Source organism: Octopus bimaculoides, chromosome 11 (assembly GCF_046866305.1).
Source record: "Octopus bimaculoides isolate indiv1 chromosome 11, ASM4686630v1, whole genome shotgun sequence".
Lineage (NCBI taxonomy): Eukaryota > Metazoa > Mollusca > Cephalopoda > Octopoda > Octopodidae > Octopus > Octopus bimaculoides.
In genome coordinates this window covers 22514618-22539673 of record NC_142938.1, presented here as the reverse complement: position 1 = coordinate 22539673, position 25056 = coordinate 22514618, and the positions used below count along the sequence as shown (strand labels likewise).

Below are 25056 nucleotides of genomic sequence, written 5' to 3'. Positions count from 1 at the left end.
GTGTAAAGTGGTTGGCATTAGAAAAAGCATCCAGCCATAAAAATTATGCAAAAACAGACAATGGAGCACGACACAGTCTTTTGGCTTGTATCCGTTCACACCATTGGACCCATGCCAGTATGGAAAAAAAGGTATTAAATGATGATGATAATGGTGTGTGTGTGTGTGTGTGTGTGTGTGTGTGTGTGTGTGTGTGTGTGTATAACAGTTGTTGTGAAAACAGTTGAGTAGCTAAGGTATCAGCAGGTAGTTCAGGAGTTTTGTGTTTATATTTTTTTAACAGTTAAGTCAGAGGAAGAAAGGATCACTTGCAACCCTTTTCATACACCCTCAACAGTTGTAGTGGAGTGAGGGAAGAAATTACCTTCACAGCAGGGACCTAGCCTGAATTCTTGCAACAGATTGTACTCTGCAAAAAACATGAATGCATCTCAGTGCAATGGGTTGAGAGGAATTCATGCCAGGTCATCTGGGAAAATTGCCTTTAAGAGACTTTCCAAAGCAAGTTTCATCTTTTGTCTCTTTATAGCTAAAGACAGAGAAGCACCAGTGGTTCATAGTGACAATAATATTTATCATATTTTAACAATCATACCCAAATGAAAGCAATATTTGTTAACATATAAAATTATTTAGTGATGCAAAGCAGAAAATGAACTTCTGACAATGCAAGCATGCCTCTTGGCTTTATTTTTATGTTAGCAATCATTACATTTCACTTAAAGTTCATAAGATTCTTAAGTTTTGAATGTCACAGTCATTATTTTCCCTTTTTCTATAAGCTTAAGAGCCTACAATCAACAAGGAAGTTCTACATAGTCTTTTAACTTACTACAAATAACAATAAAATATCTCTCAACTCACATCCAAACATCTTTTAAAAAAAGAATGGTAAGACACAGTGGTTAATGCAGTCCCAAATAAACAATATGTGAAAAAGTCAGGATGGTATAATTAGTAATATGGGTGGTATGTCACTGATTATAGGGCGGACCTATGACAAATATAATCATCATCATTAGTTTATATGCCTAATACAAAACAGATGGTTTATAGACAGCAAGCAATTAGCTATCGAAATTTGTTTACAGAAAACCATCTCCCATTAACATTTGTCTTATCTCTTTAGCATTTAAACTGGCCATATCTGGCCCAAATATTCTATCTGTTTTATCTTCAAACCAACCAGATCTGGCCTCTCACACCGACTTTACAAAGTCATTCTAAAATTAAACAATCATGTCATCAAAATCTCAAAGTTATGATTCTGATGCATGATTAATTCAAAACAATGTGAATAAATAAGCATTATGTTTGACAGAGTAATATAAATGCTGAGGGTCAAAAGCATCAAAGAAGCATCAGTATAAGATTACAATCCCTGCAAACTTCTGAAAAATATTCTACATAAATTATATTGAAACTGGAATGAGGCAATAGGCCTAGTGAAGGGATTTGAAACACATATTCATCATTTACTAGGTGAATGACTACATAGTTAATAACACTAGAGCAGCTAAAAACTCCCCTTTCAAATTTAGTATCATTTCAACAGTACTAGCAATACAATAAAGTACAAAAGACAGAAACTTGCAAGTAAGTATAGCCAAATGATATGAATCATATTTTCATTTAATTTGATAAGCATGAGTAGACACAGCTGGCTTCTCAGTGCTCTCACCTTTAACATTGTGAAACAACCAGGATGTTACAGCAGGAGGCTGAGAGGACTGTACCACTACTTGGCTATTTGAGTAGACTGGCATAACATAAAATGAAGTGTCTTGCTCAAGGACATTGTATGCTGTGTGGTTCAGGAATTGAATGTGGATTTTATGATCGTAAACCAAACACCCTGCGTCTTCATAGTAAAGTATTAAGTAGCTTAATAGTACAATTAAACTGATAGAAGTGGAAACAACATATACTGCCTAATTTGAGTGGCAGACACTTTGTGGTGTAACCGATAATAAATGGGGGTTCCTGTTCCATAAGCATGCCAGGTGCTCTGGTTTTGTTGCATACTAGTGTTTATAATCTCTAATGTAATTTAAATAGAGAAAAAGTCTGTACAAATTTTCTGTGCTCTATGTGATACAAGAGTCCTCTACAGTCCTCATGAAATCCTTGTTCAGAGTCACTTTCTATTTAACATGTACATAAATATTTATGCATTAAGACATTAAAAGTGCCATAATACTTCACCTAAGTATAGTGAGATTCTATTTCACTACCATAATTACATTATGAAGATAGATAAGGTAAGATTCCTATTGGGCTTGAAGCCTCAAAGCAATTTAAGGTATCATTACAAAATCAGCAAATACACACCCATCATGCTATGATAACCCTAGAAGGGTGTAAACAGATTAAGAGATTGATGAGAAACTATTATTTCCATAATTCTTGGAATGTAATATTCAACCTTTTTATAATAAATATCTTAGAAATTCCTCAACAGCTTAATTAATAGATAGGATTTTTAATTTCCTTGAGTTTAAAATTATAAAATAGCAGTCTCTCTCTCTCTCTTCACACGCACACACCAAGACAAAGATAATCTATACAGTTATGCATACACACAGCTAGCCATCTACACAGACACACTCACACACTGTAACAACCTACAGATACACAGACACACAATGTAACAACTTACAAATACACTCACACACACATACAGGTAATCATCTTTACAGTTACACATATACACTTAACTATTTAGACTCTCATACATATAATAACTTACAAATACATTCACATCTCAATTTAAAGACATGCACATAGGCAAGTGCCTGCACAGAGGTAACACTCTACACACATATCTATAAATATAACAACGACAGTTTAAATGTTCACCATCACCTCTGCCACACACACACACACACACACACACACACACATGTTCATGCACACTGTTAACTTTATACAATACAATGTTAACTTCAGCTTTGGACTTCTCTACCATTTCAATTGAGGTAAAAACGAAAATGTCAACTCAACCTGGAGACATTCACCTAATCGTATATCAAAGGTTTTCATTTTATTTATAGACTGGATGCTAATAACAATCATATTAATAGAAAACACCAGAATCAAAATGTTATCCAAATTCTAGAAGTCTAGAGTCATATGCGTTTTGTTCAGACTACATATTTTTGTGCTTCAATCATCTTCAAATAACATGTAAACATACAAGACATAAGAATTGAGTGATGGTGAATATTCATAACCTTTTACATAAGACTTTAATCAAGAATTAATTAGCCAGCTTACTTCCAGAGTAATATTTGAGTTTAGTCTTGCAAGTTAAGAGAAACCTCAACAAAGTGCTCACACGGAATTCATATTCAGCTAAAAGTTAATTTGTATGGTTTTTATCATCATTATTTGTTAGGTTCAATGTTAATCCTGAGTAGACCTATAATTAATGGCCTTCCAGTCATGACCATCTCAGTCTTTCTCTTGAGCAGTGTATGTCTAGCACAACCATTATTCAATGTGTCCCTCCTTTTGCAACATAGTATTTGTAATTTAGAAAGATTTGGGTGCCCTTTCTAGAAAATTGAGTTAGCCTATGTAAGCTCTTAGTGCAAACAGTTTTAAAAGGCCAACGTCATTCAAGTAATGATTCACCTAAAGAATAACAGTACATAGTTTAATGACAACAAAGTTGCACAACTGTAGCCATCATCAATAAATATACAAAACCACAGATGGCTTTGAGTTGGTCAAAATCACAGCTGCTGTTTAACTCCCAATTCAGCTCTGATCTAGCAAACCTTATATGATAAGAGTTCTTGCTGTCTTTTTCCTTTACTTCTTTTTTCAAACATATTTAATCTCAAACTATACTATCTTTCCTGGCTTAAGCCAGTAAGATGTGATTCAAGGGACATTCGACTATTATTCTTAGTAGGTCAAGCAGCTACAAAGAGGTTCTCCTGTTAACTCATAGACATCTGATCCTAGTATAAAGTACTGGACCATGCTTATCCCCCAAATAACATACAAAGAAAGCTTACAACAAAAACTATGAAAATTAACAACAAATCAAGGAATTTGAAATTTGTATTTTAAGAAGTATTAGCAAAACACTAACACAATGTGTTACAAGCTGAAAACAAAATGCTTTCAAATCATAAGGAAACCATTTCAACTCTGCCAATTTAACCATTTGCCTGTCCCATGTATCATATGTGACAGGACATATTTCCCTGGCATACATGCACCACAAATGATACGCATTCCTACCTTTTTTTTTTTTTTTTTTTCAACAAGAGTAATTTGGGACTTTGTGAAAGGAAACCTTAGTATTATTCCGAATGTGGGAAACAAGGGTTAACTAAAAGTCTGAAAACAAACATGGACATTTTAGAACAAACTTATCAAAATGTTTTGGATAGGGAAAGGGTTAACAATGCAAGATCTCCCTTTGTGTGCAACCCGAAAATCTGCAGGGTTATTAATATAATGATGATATGAAATACAAAGTAACCAGTGAAACACTGCTACCAAGATCAGTTCAAGAGGAAAAAAAAAAGTTGTGGGAATGCGTGGGGACAGCCATCTCAATAGGATGAATAAAATTGAAATACTCAATAAAACAAGTGAGAAAGGCTAGTGAGGTCAAAAATGGAGAAAAACTGGTTTACCAAAGACAAAAAAGAAATTGATGTGGGTTGGATGAAAGATTATTTAACTGGCAAAGGATGAATACTTAATGGAAAGTAACATTTTTGGTTACTTTCACAAATATTAGTAATGTAAGTGAAAATAATCTCAACCAAAAACTGAAGCTTAGATTCACTGGAGAACAACAGCAAAAAAAAGGTTAGTAAATTCAGGCAGTGCCTGGATTACTAAAGTTGTTGTAACAATAGTTTTGCATCATCCTAATGTACTTGATATACAAACAGCAATAACAGCAACAACAGTTATAGCAAGTGTCTCCACAGGCACATATTTAGCTCTTTGCCTGTCCAATGTATCACATGGGATACATAGGACATATTTCTCTGGCGTCCAGATATCAGATACTCCGATTTTTTTTCAACCATCAGAGTAACTTGGGACTTATGAATAGAAAGCTTTATATTATTACTCAGAGGGCACGAAACTAGGACTAAATCAAAATCTAAAAACAGGCATGGATGTTTAGGACAGGCAAAAGGTTAAATATGGTATATCATTATAATGAACTTATTCAACAAGCATCAATATGGATTTGAGGATTTATTCAAGAACCATCAGCATGGGTTTGAGGGTAATCATTTTTTACTGTCTCAAAAAGAAAGCTCCACATAAGTTGTCTTTGAATTGACTGCGTTTCATAACCCACCTGTAACTTCTCAAAATAAGCAACTGTATCTGAGAGAGAAAGAGAGAGGCATAATTGGTTCAACATCCATTAACCCTTTCGTTACTATATTTCTGGCCAAAATACACCCCTTATGAGTTTCAATTAAATTCTAAAATAATCATGAATTTAGACTAGTCTCATTAAACACCTGTAACTTTTTTATTTATCAACATATTAATGTGATATTTGGAACATAATTAAAGAAAGGGTTCTTAATCAATTCTATTGCATAATTTTTGTCTCTAAGTTCTCCACATACTGGGGGGGTGGGGGTGGTACTGCTAGTGTCTCTCACATGTAAATATTGGTTCAGCTTCACGAATCGTACTCGTTCATAATACTGGAAATATATTCATCGGCAAAAGGTTCCTGATCGCTCCAGTAATTTGTTATTCTGGGTAATTGTCTAATACCCATAATAATATTTATGGCAAAAAATGCCCGTATTTCATCTACAGTTGCAGGAAACCACAAGCTATCTTTTTTTTTCCGGTTTGTTTACAATCTGCGTAACGGTTTGTTTCCGCAGTAATCATTTCAAACAAGCATGAAAAAGAAGTCTAAAGGTTTCGCTTCCTGAGAAGGACTATGGGTAGACCCTGTTTCCTCAGAAAAATTGTTAATAAAAATATTTTAAAAATATTTTTCTGGTGTAAAATCATCCTCGCTGTCGCCGTCGCTGATTTCAGTTTCGGATACAGAAATATCCGATTCATTATCGTCCACCACGTACTTTTGTAGCTCATTCATTCTTTTCTTCGATACCTCCATATCTTCTGTTGAAAAACCTTCAAATTCGGAATCACTGCTTGATAGCATGAAACTCCTCTCCATCTTCAAAGTTGAAAAAAATTAACGCCGCAAAAAATGTGGAAAAAAATCTTCCAAAATTCACTGAGTTCAAATATCATGCCAAATAATGTCAGAGACAATAACTCAACTGTTTGCAAAGTGAAATCAGGTGTTTGAACGAATGTACTAACGAAATTTGGGTTCAAATATACATTTAAATAACAATGGGTACGCTCGGCCGGCTAGTCTTATGAACCAAAAATTTTCGGCCGGCTACGGCCAGGTTAGTAACGAAAGGGTCAAGAAGAGAATCTATGTGGATTTTTGACCTGCTACATAGAGCACCCACATCTTACTTGGATATCCAACCTAGGGGTCCTTCACTCACTGGAGGTGTGAAATGGCATTTCAGTCAATGCAACAAAGGCAAGAAAATATATACTTTATTAAAATCACTTTGCAGAATAAAATTACCAAACTCTTAAAAATAACATTGTTCTTTTAAGCATACCAAGAACTTTATTATTCCACAATACTGCATATGTTTCAATTTAAAAAAATAATTCAAATATCATATTAGTTTTGTAGGGAGTAGGAAAATTAATCACACAGCTCCTTGGGGTGCAGGGCATAGAAAAAGGTTAGGAATCACTGCCTTCTACACACACTATATCAGAATAAAAGACTGGATGGCTTTGGTTGGAACACCTTCGGACATAGGTTTGTTGGATTAATATTCACATGGTGTCAATCAACGACAGCAATTACAAGAATATACAGTAGGACAGAAATCGATGCATAACATTGAAGGAATGGCTCACTGTTCTCTTGCAATATAGCAAACTTCCCATTTGCATGTCACTACTCCACAGGCAGTCAATTATACTTACATTGTTAGTTTTCCTATTCATTTATTAACGTTTGCTATATCTACAATACATCTTCCCACTTGTTTATGCTCTAGTTAATTTATTCTGAGATCCAATAAATCTGAAGTTAGTCTTCACAGGTTTCTTCCCAAATTACCCTTTAGATATATTGAATGGTGTCCTCATCACCAACACATGACACTTTTCAGCAAGTAAGCAGGATTCAGTTAACAGTCTACACCAAAGTCACTACCAGCAATCATCTGCTATTTCACAAGCTGACAAGAAGTCTCTACATGGTCACTCGACCTCCTAGAAATAGCAACCAAATCAAAACACAGAAAAGAAGCAAGAATGTCTTCAATCAAAAGTCTACTCAATTTGACTCAAGACTAAACAACAACAACAACAACAACAACAACAACAACAACAACAACAACAACAACAATAATAATAATGAACCACTGCAGCTAATGCTTGATTATTTTGAAAAAACATGTTATTCATAATTTTGTTATACACAAATACAATTAATGAAACAAGATAAACATAGTTTTGTATGTTTTTTTTTCTAATTTTTTTACATTAAAACAAATTAAAAAAAAAAAAATTTTCTATGCAAAGTATACCAGTAATATTTTCTTTGATCTCCATCTAGGGGACCATGAATTCAAAAATGATTGAGAATCACTGGTCTATTGTTTCACTGACAGAGAAAGAAATGTCTACTCCCTGGGTGTATGGAATTGAAATGCTTTAAAGTGACATGTGAGAGTGTGTGTATGGTTAAGTGAGAACACATGGTTGTAGGTCAATAAACAATATTAATGAAATGACAACGTGATAAACAAACAAGGCGGTCAAAGAAAAACATTTTCTCACAGATCAAAAAGAACATTGATGCAATAAAAAGAAGACAAAAAAACTACTATGAGTAAACAGTGCTTCGTTTTGTAATTTATTCCAAGCCATCTATATTATCTTTAGAATAGGTACAAGGTCAAACTGCATAAAAATTGTGCACATAGAATTAATGGGAAAAAACCTCTCCTCTATCCTCCAGTATACTACTGATGCATTTAAACTTTCTTTACACACATACACACACACACACCATCATCTGCTTAGGAAGAGAAAAAGTTGAATACACTGGGATTAGGACTCATTAATTCTGAGACGCAATCATTACAATGTTTTCTACTGTTATGACCCAAATCTTTACCATTTTTTTGAATCCCAGAAAATATTGTGGATGGATAATCTCTTTTACTACCACCATCACAGCGCACACTCTTTCCATGCATTCAACAAAGGACGACAACAACAATGTAAACAGTTTAAACAGCATGGTAAATATATTTCCCTCATCTACTTCATACATTTTTGATGAGGCAAAGGCAACTGCTGAAGAATTCTCTTTTACTTATGCTGTCATATAATAACAAAAACAAAAAGAGAAGGAAAGAAAAAAAAGACAAGATAATGCCAACCGAATGATATTTGGTGTTACCAGTCAAATGAACACTGCAGTTAAGATTTTTGAAATATTAATTACAATGAGGCAGAGAACAAAGAACCTTATATGAATACAATTGTCATTTGGCTACAAGGATTAGTCAAAAAGATTGCTTTGTACAAGCAATAGTAGAATCCATAAAATAGACATGCAAAGCTGCCTGTAAGGATGTCAATACTTCTGGTATAAATCAACCAGGCAAACAATATTTCAAAACAAAAGGTATATTAGAACTAGGTTTCAGTTAAATACTACCGATGCTCTATTTATAGACTTTGGGGAACACCCAAGATCTGGGTGTTGATGTGCAAGAGGCTATGGGGTACACAACTTAGACACAGATAACCTACTTGTCGACTAGAGTGTCTATAAACATACGATTTGATCACTAACACTATTTATGGGTCACACACAATGAGGTTACAAACTCTGTTTTACCTAGACATTGATAACTCAACAAATTTTTTATTCTGATATAAGGGTTGTGATGATATGATAGGATTCTTATCTGTAAGGACTATGAGATTATACGTATAGGAGAGGGTGCTGAAAAGTTTCTGGCTATAAGAGGATTGCGAAAGGCTTGGTTGGTGGCTCAACCTTGTGAGTTCTTTAACATGACTTAAAAAAACTGAAGGACTGCTGCATTAAGTGTGTGAATCTGAGAGAGGAATATGTTGAATAAAATCATGATTAACTGATCTTCCTGTATTTTTTTTTACCCAAAGCCAGGAATTTTTCAGTACCTTCTTGTGTGTGTGTGTGTGTGTGTGAATGGTGTGGTTTTGGTGAAGCATTGTGAAATATTACATTGAAAAGACTTGTTGGGTAAGGCTGAAATAGTGCTAGAAGGTATAAAGTAAACTACAAAAAGAAAAGAAAACAAAGTTATAGTTTTACCTTATATTTTTACAGTGGAGAGAGAGAGAGAGAGAGAGAGAGAGAGAGAGAGAGAGAGAGAGAGAGAGAGAGAAAGAGACATATACATGCATTTCAAAAGTAAATAGACAACCCTCATTATACAACTTTATCTATGGGGACACTACCTAGTGCTCCAAAATTATTTTACATTTCAGATTACAGTATATTAATTGTTTATAGCAACTAGCCATGCTGCGAACACCAGAAGCCACAGAGTTGTCTGAAGGTGGACTTAGCCAGAATAAGATTGCACAAAACCTTGTGGCTCCTCTTTTCACACTCAACAAACTGATTGTGCAATTCACTAACAAGTGAAAGGGATCAACAGCATACCACTCAGGTCAACCAGGGCACTCTGTCTTTGGGCTATCGAGCAGATTGTTGAAAATAATCCCCACTGTAAGGCAGCTGGTGTTGCTGACCAACTCCAAATGAGTTAGAGTACTTCTGTGAGGTATCTCTATCAATTTGGCTACTATAGCAGGACGACTAGGAGGAAACTTCTTCTTTGACCAATGAATATCCAAAGAAGAATGGAGAAATAAAATTTTTGAAAATGATGGTGTCTATTAACTTTTGAGGTGTGTGTGTAAAAGCTGATTTGAGAAAATACTATGGCCTTCTAAAATTAAAGCTGTAATACATAAAAAATAAGAATGAACACTAAAAAATACATGGAGTACATGTGCTATGGTTATATTAATAGAAATGATCAGAGAACTTAGACAATACACATTCTAAAAATTCTAAAGTAGATGAAACCTCCGTCAATTACAATGCTGAGGATTCCAGTTGTTCAATCAAGGGAATAATCTACTCATGGGGTATATCATAGTGCAATATTATATACATTGAGCATATTATGGTTCAACACTCACACCTGACAGATTCTTGAAACTTCTGCTTTTGACTCTAGTTCTAGTTTTAGTTCTAGTTAGATCTATAATTTACCTTTGAATAAATAATAAAACTCCAACAACTCCAAGCTAAAATTAATATAGCTAAACCAATTGGCTTGGGACACTAGCATAGCTCTATCATTTCATGTCTGCCAAGAACAACTGAAAACACTTAGCAATTAGGGAGTATCTATTTATACAACCACATAAGCTGCTAGAAAAAGTAACCAAGTCTCTTATGAAAATCACACACTTGACTGTCTTGCAAAAAAAGAAAAAAATAAGACATTGGATAATACATTGCCAGATACATTATAGCTGAAAACAAAACAAAAATAAAAGTAGAAATACAAGATGGTCAAGGTTGAGATACTTTTGATTACAGTTCAGCTCTGTCAGAGCTGATCAGAGGCTAAACAACACTGACAATTCACTGACACTGGAAAAAAGTGCAAATACTACAAAGTCCCTTTTATCTCAAGCTCCAATTCTTACAAAAAACTTATCCATGTAACTGGTCTTTGAGAAAGACATGTGAATACCAAAATGTCTTTATTTCCTCTTCTATCCAACTCCTAACCAAATTTAACAGCATCATCTTCTGTTGCTCTCATACAAAATATTCATCAGTAAAAAGGGGTGAGAGCAAGTTTCCTGTTGAGTTCTTCATCCAGTATGGATTCTCAGAAGAAACACCAACATTTACTTTATTCACAGTGCAAATTTCTCTTTCCCCATTTTCTCAGTGAAAAGCAAAATAACTAAACAAAAAAAAAAAAGAAGCAAAAGCAAAGATGTTGATGATACCCATAATGATGAGAATTTTTTTTTTTTAACCAGTCACAAAGCCATTTATTTTTAAAAAGTGTTTGTGTTGTATGTGGGGTGGTGAGTATTGAAGTTGAATGAAGTAACCATCCTATATTAATAGTTGTTATTAGAGAAGCAGTATGCTGTCACTCAATCTCCCTGGAATAGCACTAAAAACTTTCTCAAATCTCTATCATATTGCTTAAATCTTAATCCCTAATATACAAAATACTAGGATCATCATGGCTAGGACATCTTTGATCGCATATCAGCTCGATAAGGGCTGACTTGGAGCTAAAAACACAATGAGCATATGTTTTATTTGTTAGTCCTGGTGAATGAATATGAGAAACCACTCCTTGTGTGATCTGAAATTAAAATGCTAAAGGATAAAGGCTGCATTGTCTTTTTTATCTAGTATTCAACTAAAAGTATCAACTTGAAACAATGATCTTTTATATTGACACAAAGCCACAAATTTGTAAAAACAGAAGTAGAGTATGGTTGAGTCAGTCAATCACAATATACGATTGGTACATATTGAGTCAATGAGGAGTCTGCTAGAAATAGCAGCCAAGTTTTCAAAAAAATTAAATTGCACTCTAACATTTTAAAAAGAAGAAGAACACACTAGACAATGTAGTCTTAAGTACACTGCTTGAAAAAGAAAACATAAGATGGTCGCCACTGGAATGGTTTCTAGAATTAGGGTTTGCTGGGAGTGTGTGTGCAAAAAGAATAATGTACTTATTTACCAACTTTGGAGGCATGAAACACAAAGCTCACTTTAGTAAAATTTGAATTATGTATATTATAATAGAATAAAAATTACAAGACATTACAAGCACTATTTTAATACATACAATAGACACATGCCTACTAAAAGAATTTGATCCATATATATCATTTGCTGGGGAATAGCTATGTAGTTCAGTCACCTAAAATCATTTAAGATGGAAACTTTTGGCAGTTAAATCATTCCAAACACTACTGCTTTAACTATTTAAAAGACTGATCATTTCATTTGAGTAGGAGTAAAGGCAATATTGGAGAAGTTTATTGTCAACTGAATCAATATCAATGCCTTAAAAGTATTTGATTCACTTAACCCAGAAAGGATAAAAGTAACTAAATTGACTCGGCACAAAGCTCTGTGTGTGCGCACGTGCATGTGTATGTGTGTGTGTGTGTGTGTGTGTGTGTGTGTGTGTGTGTGTGTGTGTGTGTGTGTGTGTGTGTGTGTGTGTGTGTGAGTCTGCTGATTTAGAATTTCACCTGCAGTGAATATTGATTTTAAATTTTGGCACAGGGCCAACAAGTTTGGGACAGGGGTAAATTGATTGTATCAACCCCAGTGTTCAACTGGTACTTATTTATCAACTCCGAAAGGCAAAGTTGACCTCAGGTGTCTTTGTATGTAAATGAGACATTCTGTCATCCCACCCCCTCCACCGGAAGTTCATTCCTCTGCCATCCCACCCCCTCCACCGGAAGTTCATTTCTCTGTCATCCCGCCCCCTCCACCGGAAGTTCATTCCTCTGTCATCCCACCCCCTCCACCGGAAGTTCATTCCTCTGTCATCCCACCCCCTCCACCGGAAGTTCATTCCTCTGTCATCCCACCCCCTCCACCGGAAGTTCATTCCTCTGTCATCCCACCCCCTCCACCGGAAGTTCATTCCTCTGTCATCCCGCCCCCTCCACCGGAAGTTCATTCCTCTGTCATCCCGCCCCCTCCACCGGAAGTTCATTCCTCTGTCATCCCGCCCCCTCCACCGGAAGTTCATTCCTCTGTCATCCCACCCCCTCCACCGGAAGTTCATTCCTCTGTCATCCCACCCCCTCCACCGGAAGTTCATTCCTCTGTCATCCCGCCCCCTCCACCGGAAGTTCATCCCTCTGTCATCCCGCCCCCTCCACCGGAAGTTCATCCCTCTGTCATCCTGTCAACCTCGGCTGTCTCCCGGAACCCATCTAGTGGCCTTGGCCATCCTCTCCCCTACCTTTGGGTAGCGCATTAAGGTTGAGAAATGTTTGCAGGTTGTAGGTACTGTTTTGCTTATGAATTCTTCCAATTGCAAGTTTTCTTTTCAGGTACACGACACTGCTTTTCCCCTTCCCAGGCTACAGGCCCACACCCCCAACACCCATACTGTTAGGATTGGCACTCTCAACGTCGGCACGCTGAAAGGTAGATCTGGTGAAATTGTTGAGATGCTTGAACGGAGATGCGTAGATATGTGCTGCATCCAGGAAGTAAGATGGAGAGGAGGTTCTGCAAGGTTCCTCACAGGCAAAGAACACAGGTACAAGATTTTCTGGGCAGGGAACACTGACGCGGTCGGGGGCGTAGGAATACTTCTAGCGGAGAAATGGGTGGATAAGGTAATCGAGGTCGTTAGAGTAAGTGACAGAGTACTTAAGATCAGACTAGTGCTTCATCATAGATTAGCTACTGTCATCTCAGCCTATGCACCTCAACCTGGGCTACCAGATGGTCTGAAAGACCAATTCTATGACACCCTCTTGCAAACTACCTCGTCGACGAGTGACAGGGACCTTCTCTTTGTGGCTGGAGACTTCAACGGTCATGTCGGACGTCGTGCTGGGGGCTTCCATGGCATACATGGAGGCTATGGCTTCGGTTCCCGCAACGAGGAGGGAACCAGACTGCTGGAGTTCTGTGATGCAACCAATCTTATGGTCTGCAATACCAACATCAGGAAACCTGCCAGTCACCTAGTCACCTACCGCTCCGGCAGACACTCTAGCCAAATCGACTACATCCTCGCCAGAAATAGGGAAAGAGGGCGGCTTATAAATGCCAAAACCTACCCTGGCGAAGAATGTACCCCACAACATAGATTAGTAGTTAGCGACTTTGGGATCAAGGCAAAATGGGTGCCCAGAATTAGACAGGCTTGGAGAAGAAGGGTGTGGAAGCTTAAAGACCCTGCAAACGGACAGAGACTTAGAGACAAGTTACTTGAAGCATTTAACGAAATAGAAGGGGATATAGCATCATACAACGTGGAAGACAATTGGAGATTTCTGCGGGACAACCTGTTGAAAGCCACCGACCAGATTTGTGGGTGGTGTAAGGTCCCCTCCCAACCCAGAGTAACGTGGTGGTGGAACAAGGAGGTAGACAGGGCTATTAGACAAAAGAAACAAGCTTGGAAGGACTGGAAGAACGGTGGTAGCAGGGAATTGTACCAATGTGCCAGAAGGGAGGCTAGGCGACAGGTTTATTTAGCCAGAGGGGAAGCAGATAAGGAAAGATTTGCCAATGTTCTGCGCCATGAGGACCAAAGACTCGAGGTATTTCGTGTTGCAAGACAGTGTAGGAGAGAGAATAGTGATGTTGTAGGAGAGAAATGTGTTCGCATGGATGATGGTACGCTTGCATTAAATGAGGATGCAAAGAAAGAGGTTTGGAGATGCCACTACGATAGATTGCTTAATAAAGAGAATGAATGGGAGAAAGAGAGCCTGCCTTATGTCGACCCAATAGAGGGACCAGCTATCCGAGTTGATAGTACCAGGGTAGATAAAGCAATTAAGAGTATGAAGACCGGGAAAGCCCCCGGCCCATCAGGAATCACTGCAGAGATGCTCAAAATATCTGGCAGTGTTGGCTATAGCCTAGTCACCCGTATTACGAACCAGGTGATACACGAAGGAGTCATACCCTATGACTGGTGTAGCAGCATCATAGTCAACTGCTACAAAGGTAAAGGGGACGCTTTAGATACAAATAATTACAGAGGCATCAAGCTGTTAGATCAGGTTATGAAAGTTACAGAGAGGGTCATAGCCCAACTAATTAGGGAGCGAATCAATTTAGATGAGATGCAGTTTGGGTTCGTGCCAGGTAAAAGCACTACTGATGCCTTATTTCTAGTGAGACAGTTGCAAGAGAAATACCTAGCCAAGGATAAACCTCTGTACCTGGCTTTCGTTGACATGGAGAAAGCCTTTGACAGGGTCCCCCGATCCCTTATCTGGTGGTCAATGAGGAAACTTGGGATAGAAGAATGGCTAGTGAGAGCTGTGCGAGCCATGTACAGAGATGCGGCCAGTAAGGTGAGGGTTGGAAATGAGTACAGCAATGAATTCCGGGTAGAGGTAGGGGTCCACCAAGGTTCCGTCCTCAGCCCCCTATTATTTACCATAGTCCTCCAGGCAATCACAGAGGAGTTCAAGACAGGTTGCCCCTGGGAGCTCCTCTATGCTGATGACCTTGCCCTAATTGCGGAGTCACTATCAGAACTAGAGGAGAAGTTTCAGGTGTGGAAGCAAGGTCTAGAATTGAAGGGCCTTAGAGTCAACCTAGCTAAAACCAAAATCCTAATAAGTAGGAAGGTAGATAAAACACAAACCCCTTCAGGTAGATGGCCCTGCTCAGTATGTAGAAAAGGAGTAGGTAGTAACTCTATAAGATGTACCCGGTGCAAGCTATGGACACATAAGAGGTGCAGCAACATCAAAGGCAGGTTAACTAGCAAGTTAGTTTTTGTTTGTGGCAGATGTTCAGGTGCAATAAAGACTGCAAACAAACAGGAAACAACTTCTATCTCATTCCAGGGTGAAAAACTAGAGGTAGTCGATAGCTTCCGCTATCTGGGCGACCAAGTTAGTAGTGGGGGTGGGTGCGCTGAAAGTGTAGCTGCTAGAATAAGAATAGCCTGGGCAAAGTTTAGAGAGCTCTTACCCCTGCTGGCGACAAAGGGACTCTCACTCAGAGTAAAAGGCAGACTGTATGACGCATGCGTACGAACAACCATGCTACATGGCAGTGAAACATGGGCTGTAACTGCTGAGGACATACGTAAGCTCGCAAGGAATGAAGCCAGTATGCTCCGTTGGATGTGTAATGCCAATGTGAATACCCGTCAGAGTGTAAGTATCTTGAGAGAAAAGCTGAACATTAGAAGCATCAGTTGTGGCGTGCAAGAGAGACGATTGCGCTGGTATGGACATGTGGTGAGAATGGAGGAGGATAGCTGCGTGAAAAAGTGCCACACCCTAACAGTTGAGGGAACCCGTGGAAGAGGTAGGCCCAGGAAGACCTGGGCTGAGGTGGTGAGGCAAGACCTTCGTACATTGGGCCTCACCGAGGCGATGACTACGGACCGAGACCTTTGGAAATGGGCTGTGCGTGAGAAGACCCGGCAAGCCAAGTAAGATCGTTGCCAGTGCCCCTGGACTGGTTCTTGTGCGGGTGGCACATGAGATGCACCATTTTGAGCGTGGCCGTTGCCAGTACCGCCTGACTGGCTCCTGTAGGATTTTCGAGCGAGATCGTTGCCAGTGCCCCTGGACTGGCTTGTGCGGGTGGCACATAAAAGACACCATTTCGAGCGTGGCCGTTTTCGTGCGGGTGACACGTAAAAGCACCCACTACACTCTCTGAGTGGTTGGCGTTAGGAAGGGCATCCAGCTGTAGAAACTCTGCCAAATCAGACTGGAGCCTGGTGTTGCCATCCGGTTTCACCAGTCCTCAGTCAAATCGTCCAACCCATGCTAGCATGGAAAGCGGACGTTAAACGATGATGATGAATATTCACTGCAGGTAGGGCAGCATGCTGGCAGAATTGTTAGCACTCCAGAACAAAATGGATGAAATGCTGCTTAGCATTTTGCCTGGTGTACTAACAATTCTGCCAGCTTGCTGCCCTACCTGCAGTGAATATTAATAATAACATCTTGTTTACATACAAAGACAGCAATTTTGAGTGGGTGGTTGATATATCAATCCCAGTACTTAATTAGTAATTAATTTATCAACTCCAACAGGATGAAAGGCAAAGTTGACCTTGGAATTTGAAAAAAGAATGGAAGTAATGTTGCATAAAGTAAGAAATTGGGCAAAGGAGCTAACAAATTAAAACAATCATAATTTTTGACCAGTACTTCATTTTATCAACTATGAAATAATGTATAACAAATCATGACCTTGACATGATTTGAAATCAGAACTTTAAGAGCTGGAACAGTTACCACAAGACATTTTGTCTGAGATTCTAATGATTGTGCCAATCACCCATCCTAAAAATAGAAGTAATAATCATTTCTATCATAAGCAAACTCTGGAAGAAGAAAAAGCAAAGTTCACCTCAGCAGGATCTGATCTAAGAATGAAAATAGCCAGAACAAATGCTGCAAGGCATTTTGCCTGTTATTCTAACAATTCTGCCAAAACCTTGCAATAATAATAATAATAATAATAATAATAATAATAATAATGGCACAAGGCCAGCAATTTTTTGAGGGGAAGGGCAAGTTGATTACATCCACCCCAGTACATGACTGGTACTTTAGTTTTAACAAAAACAGCATAAGCCAATAAGACAGCTTGTATATGGTTGATTAGCTTGCTAGAAATCTCCCTCAAATCCTACCATTTTTTGAAAACAAAATAAACAAAAAAAGAGAAAGAAAGAATTTGTACAAAGTATTTCAGGTTGAGATAGTCACACATGGAACACCTCTGATTGTAGGTCTAACTCAATTAGGACCAACCTGGAACTAAACAACGACAAAATTATTTCTAACAGAGTTACAAGGCCAGAAATTTAAGGGGAAATCAAATCAAGTACACGACTGGTATTTCGATTTTATCAATCTCGAAAAGATAGAAGACAAAAGTTAACCTTGGTGGGAATTGAACTCGGAATGTAAAGAATTGGAACAAATACTAATGGAATTTTGCCCAACCCTAATGATTCTCTCAATCTACTGTCTTAAACAGCAACACCAACAATTACAACATCATAAGCTGTTCAATAATGGCAAATTTGGAGTTACACAACAACAACACACATACTTATTTCTCACATTGACACATGGCATAAATTTATAAAGAAGGGATAGTGTCAACTGATCCCAAAATGTCCCTGGTATTAATCTTCTTGGTCATTGTAGGAAATGAAGGTAAAGTCAACAACCCCTGTTGAATTTGAATTTGAGGAACATAGAAGAAGGCATTTAGTCCAACAATCTACTGCCCCCAACAACAACAACTATTATTATTGTTATTGCTGTTATTATTATTACAACAAAAATAACTGAGATCAAATAGAAACCTTAGATTATCAAGCAGAAAGACTTTAGATTAAAGACATGTAGGTAGATTACACGTTGTCACACTATGGTGGTAGTGATGTTGATGGTGGTAGTAATGTGTTCGTGGAAAGAGACTTAAAAAAACAAAATAGCAAAGTACAACTTACTCTGGATGTGACAGGACGTATCTGCCCCCGGCTAGTCTTGCGAGGTCGCGGCCGACCTTCTTCAACCAGCATCATGCCCTCACTGTCACTAAGTTCATCATTAGAAGAGCTCTCCTGGTCATTGAATTCTTGAGCTTCATCATCATCAGAATCATTGTCAATATCAGGAGAACGGTCTACAAGTAAAAAAAAAACAAATGACAATAAATAAATAGGTTCCCTTAAAAAAAGAGACAATAATAAACTTATACAGCTTAAAACTAACATATCTACAACAGTACATAGATAAACTGACCAACATCCACTCAAGTAGAGCACAACACATAATACTCCCTCCAGTCTTCAGTCAATTTGTCCATTACTTTCCGCAATCACAGGTGCCTGTGAAAATAGTTATCATCTCTGTTGACTTCTAACTTGCTGTCTATGGCCACAATAGGAGATGAACAGCCCTACAAGCTAACAAAAGACATTTCTCAATTTTACCCTGCTGCTGCTTACTTACAACAATGAGTTATTGCAATTTAGCTCCAGGTCAGTTCCAATCAAATAGACCTTTGATATGTAGGTAGTTGGCTGAAAGGATAGGCATAATCCATACATCTGTCGCTCAAGAATACCTCTAATTTACACTGGAGATCTGTATGGGAGTACACTGTAACAGGTTACAGCAATGATTTATTCTTAACCCTATGGTACCTGTTTATAAGCCTTAGCTTTTGAGAGTTGAGTCATCCCAACAAACTTCTTTTTCATGTGTTTAATTGATGTTTACAATATCCTTTTGGTTTTTGCAAGCCGAAGAGTCTGTTTTTGCTAACCAAAGAGCCAAATGTTGAGCTATGTCCTGCTCAACATTTCATCACCACCACCACCACCACTACTACTACTACTACTTCAATGACGTCTGAGGTCCATAACCGTTTTTCCTCTTTCTCTCATTGCCATGATATTATACTAAACAAAAATTTTTATTCTTCTGCTCCTTACGGCAGAACTGCATCCCTTTGCAGATTTCCTTCAGTCAGAGGAGCATTTGTGTAATAGCATGACTGATTAGACACAACAGCAAAATTGCCTTTAAATCATACACTACCACCTTAGATAACTACATAGAAATAAGTAGGAATGTCACAACTGGAATGCCTTTGATCACATGTCTTCTCAATCAAGGTTGACTTGGATGTAGACAACAATCACCACAACAAAATAAGGATATATGGAATAATGTAGACTTGGAAATATTATGGTTGAAAGACAAACAGAGAGAAGGGATGGCCTTTGTTGGAGTAACTTTGATCATTTATCCTCAAACACGGCTGATCTGGACAAACAATGACAACCAGTAGTAATTCAAACTGAATTTGCACAGGCAAAGCTGTGTGGTTAAAAAGTTTGTTTTGTAGCCATGTGGTCCCAAGTTCAATATTGCTGCTTAACACCTTTAACAAGGGTTCTCCTCTACTAACCATTTTTAACCTTGGGTTAAACAAGATCTTACCATTGAAATTTGGTAGATGGAAATAGTGAGGAAGCCTGCTGTGATTGTGTTTTTTTATCAATGAGATATACACATTGGTAAGAAATCTGATAAACTGGTCATTCAAACAAAAATACCTGATGGTATTTCTTTAACCCAAGTTGCCCAGATACAAAAAATCTATCTATCTATCTATCTATCTACCTACCTACCTATCTATCATATATATCTATATATCTCTCTATATATATATATATATGTTTATTTATTTATTTATTTAAGCAGAAATGAATGTTAACTGACAATGTTATGTCTGAAATCAGCATTTCAAAATCACTTTGTAGAAAAGCTATAAAACCATAATTCTCACCATTACCACTCTTCCCACATCATACCCACTCCCTTTTAATGTCTTAAAGACTTCATGCCTACCATAAGAATGTCAAAAGAAGGGAGAAAAAAAACTAAACAAAAACCATTCCATTATCATTACCACAAGTACACTCGGATAGTGTCATAGCAGGCTTTGTCCAGACATTATACTACTTAAAGCACACAGATACACTTGCGCATAAACTCACAAACATACACAAGCATGCATTACTCAACGTTGATGCAGAAAGAATAATAATGATAATAATAATAATAAAAAAAAAGAAAACATATGCAAAAAGAGAAAAGGAGAGTGGGAGATCGATAAGTTAACCCCCGCCACACACACATACACACTTGTCTTTGATGTGCTGCCAAGCAGAATTCTACCAAAGAGCAATGCTTCAGAAGGAAAACTGCCAACAGAAATAGAGATATCTGATGCTGCTTACCAAATAGCTTTCCCCCTGCCCTACCGCTGCAAATGCAGTAATGACAGTAGTGGTGGTGGTGATAAAGAAAGGCAGTGAAGCATGGCTAGCTGGCTAGCCAATCTTCCTCCAATCCTTGCAACTACCATTGTTATTGTCTAGTCCCAACTCAGTTCTGATCAGGTAGTTCCTATAATCAAAAGCATTCCAGCTATGACCATCGCATCTTGTTCTTATGTACAGGAAACCCAGGTTGACATTATACAACGTCCATTTTTTTTTTTTTTAATGGAAAGGTATGATTTGAGGGTGATTTGGTTTCTATTTCAAGCAGGTCAAGTGACCATCTAGAGCAATGGTTCTTAACCTTTTTTATAGCACCCTACCTTTTAAGTAGTTATGTCTAACACCTACCTAAGTGGCAAGTGAGGTATCACAACCAAACTAATTTAACATGGAAGATAATTTATAAATTTTACTCTAAAATTGGATTGTATAAACTTTTAACAGTGAAATGATAAAATGTTGTAAATTTACTCAATATATTTCAAGTTAATGACTTCCCTGAGCTAGAAGAGATCTCATTTCACTTTAATAATCGTTACTAGTTTTATCATGTACAATATAATTAAAGGAAATCAAAGAAGATAAAGATCCCAACACCTTCAAACAAGACCTGGAGAAAGTTTTTCAAGGGATATCAGACAAGCCACCTATACTTGGATACATCTCAGTCAACAACAACTCCCTACTTGAATGGGGCATGATACCACAAAACTTAAAAATAACTTTACTGATCCTGTCAAGTGGTGCTATTAAGTTAGACATAACTCAGGCCAATCTTTGGCTAAAACATATTTAAGTTATCTAAGTTACTACCATACAATTTCAAAATAAGATGATTAAAATCAAAATAAGCAACAAGGATATCCAGAGGTAATGCAGTACGATCGTTTCAAGCAACTCCATTTAATTGAACAATGCAATCATTACATCAATTTAAATGCAGAGCAGTCCTCAGCTGCATAAGGTAAAATTTAGCATGTTCATTATGGTACCTCATCACACCCTAAAGTCCCTTCAACATGCCCAGTGCCCCCTTGTGGGGAGTACTGCCAGCATTGAGAACTTCTGATCTAGAGGCTCCCTAAATGGTTTGACAATGCCATTGTCAGGACAGGCAGCAAGGAAGAATGGAGAGATTACAGGAACACAATAAAAGTACAACAGCCCACTCACCACTACCCTCGCCATAATTTTCATACCACCACATCACCATTACTACTGTAACACATTCACCCTATGACATCACAGTAACACCAGTATTACCATAAACAATGCACTACACTAACCACAGTACCAGTATTATCCTCTTCACTTCTATAATAAGATACCAACCACCACACAACCATCGTTGTATTACAACTACTATGGTCCTGTCTATTTTTTTAACAATAACATTTCCAGCCCACCATTGCCTCAATAACAGTCCACATCAACATGCAACACCATCACCATCACCACTGCAACCAACATATTACTTCAAACCCCAGACCACTATAACACTCCACATCAACACAACACTACCACCATCCCCATAACCAGCTCACTGTCCCAACTGCAGGGCCACCATCACTGCAATAACACAATAACAACACATCACAACACCACCATAAGTAGTAAACTACTCCAACCACCAGACCACCATTTACACAATCAGCATAATACCAACCAAAGGGCAACAATAACAGCAATAACACACCACATCACCAAACACAACACCATCATCATCACCACAATCAGCTAACAACCCCAAACCCAGGACCACAATCACTGCCCCTGCTTCAGTGACTCTCCCACTGCATTATAACACCATAGCATCAACCAACAACAAAACCCGTAGATGGTCACTTGACGTGCTAGAAATAGTAGCGATGTTTCTCTTAGGTCACAGCCAAATGGTTGACAAAAGGACTCACTGAATAATGTGAGCTGAGGTTCCTTGGACATAGGAGGAAAAAGACGAGATGCTCAAGAATGGCATGGTTTCTTGTGTGTAGGGCTGACCTGGAGCTAATCGACATCACCATTATCGATGTCACAGCTAACATACCCAACTATAGTGAACATCATTACAAAACCGCTACTACAGTAACACCCTACCATGTTACAACACCAACATCAATGCTACAACCAATACACTAACTTCACCACAGTACAACCACCACCACCACCACCAACAACAACAACAACCAATGAACTCAACCATAGCAGCAGCAGCAGCACCATCATCATCAGTGCTACTAAGCCAGCCAGCTGTTACATACATAACTACCACATTACTAGCTGCCCTAAGCCATTATCATCAGCTTCACAGTTCAGACATCCTTTCTCACCAACTGTTGTCTTTCTTCCTGAATGAACAATAGCTATGAGGTGTGGTGGTGGTGATGAGGATGTGTAGTGTGATGGTGTCTGTATTAATGGTAACAGTGTAGTTATAAAGTATAAACGTTTCTATGTCTGCATGTGAGCATCTATGTTTTATTGGGTATGCATGAGTGCATGGTTGTTTCCATATGTGTTTTATGTACATATATAGATATACAACAACAATAATTATTATTGCGATTATTATTATCATCATCATCATCATCATCATCATCATTAAGAAGGTTGAAAGTGGTGAGCTGACAGAAATGTTAGCACACTGAGTAAAATGCTTAACAATGTGTCTTTACATTCTGAGTTCAAACTCCACCAACATTAACTTTGCCTTTCTTCGTTTTGGGGTCGATAAAGTAAGTACTACTTGAGCACTGGGGTCAATGTAATCAACTAAACCCCTCCCCTGAAAATGCTGGCCTTGTGCCAAAATCTGAAACCATTATTATTGTTATTATAATTGCGATTATTATTATTATTATGATTAAGGATGTGAGCTGGCAGAGTCGGTAGCAAGCCAGGCAAAATGCTGAGCAGCGATTTGTCTGAGTTTACACTGCGTGTTCAAATTCCACCTTTCATCCTTTCGGGGGTTGATAAATTAAGTACCAGCAAAACACTGGGATCGATGTAATTAACTTGTCCCCTTCTCCATAATTTCAGGCTTTGTGCCTATAGTAGAAAAAATTATTAATAATAATATTAAGGACGAAGGCAGGAAAGCTGGTAGAGTTGTTAGCATGTGGGACAAAATGCTTGGTGGAATTTTGTCCTTATGTTCTGAGTTCAAATTGCACCAAGGTTGACTTAGCCTTTCATCCTTTTGGGGTTGATAAAATAAGTATCAGTTGAGTACTGAGGTCAATATAATCGACCTACCCCTTCCCACCAAATTGCTGGCCTTGTACCAAAATTTTAAACCATTATTATTATTATTATTATTATTATGAGTAGCATAAACAGTAAGACAATTAAGCTAAATACCATTTAGTATTCAAGTTTGATGTTCATATCTCAAAGGTGTCCTTGCAGGGTCAATATAAAAATATCTATCAATCATGTAACTACTGGAGTTAATTGAACTCATCAAATTTATTATCAAAATAATCATCATAATTATTGAAAGATAATTAATTAATTTTGAATAATTTTCTTTAAAATTCATTAAGTTTTTCAAATTTTTGTTATTACTACAAGTTTGAACAAAAATTCTTCCAAGTCCATTTAACTGCCAATGTCGTTAGCATAACGATCAGCCTTTGAAATAAATTTCTAATCTTTGTTTTGTTGGTTAATAATGGAAGGACATCTAAATTTCCAAAATGAGTGTGTGTGTGTGTGTGTGTGTGTGTGTGTGTGTGTGTGTGTGTGTACACAGGTGAACACATAAGTACAAAACAAGGTGGGAAAAGTAGTAATTGAATACCAAACAGAGTAAAATGCTTTTAATAAAGTTTCAAAATTATTACAAAATCTGTTACTCAGAGTTTCAAGTTCCTGTTTGTCAGCCAGTTTCCATCACAACTGTCCGACACATATGAGTGTGAAACTGAGTAACAGATTTTGTGATAATTTTGAAGCTTTAATAGAAGTATATATATATATATATATATATATATATATATATATATATATACACATACACTATGTGTACACACAACTGAATTTAAATTCAGAACCTTTATTTCTAATGTAAAGTTTCCATCTTAACCATTAGGTTATAATTCAGTAACAGCACAAAATATGTGGAAAAGCATTTTTTAAAAATAAATCAACAGTCGTAAAGAATGCTACTTTAATTCAATTGTACATTAATAAAAAATCAGTTAATTTCTCTCTAGGTTTTCATTTTATTGCAGTTTCAGCTTTATACAATAAAAATAAAGGGAGCAATGTCAAACTGGCTAAAGTATATATTTATTGC

The 25056-nt window shown here is 37.5% G+C and overlaps 1 protein-coding gene across 50 annotated transcripts in view; it reads right to left on the bottom strand.

The window, feature by feature from the left end:
* LOC106879405 (phosphofurin acidic cluster sorting protein 2) overlaps nucleotides 1–25056 on the bottom strand; it is a 296592-nt gene that overhangs the window by 122922 nt on the left and 148614 nt on the right. For all 50 annotated transcript variants that reach the window (XM_089360530.1, XM_089360531.1, XM_089360532.1 and 47 more), the window contains exon 6: nucleotides 18405–18580. In XM_089360530.1, the coding sequence (XP_089216656.1) occupies nucleotides 18405–18580 (176 nt within the window). The remainder of the gene's footprint in view (nucleotides 1–18404; nucleotides 18581–25056) is intronic.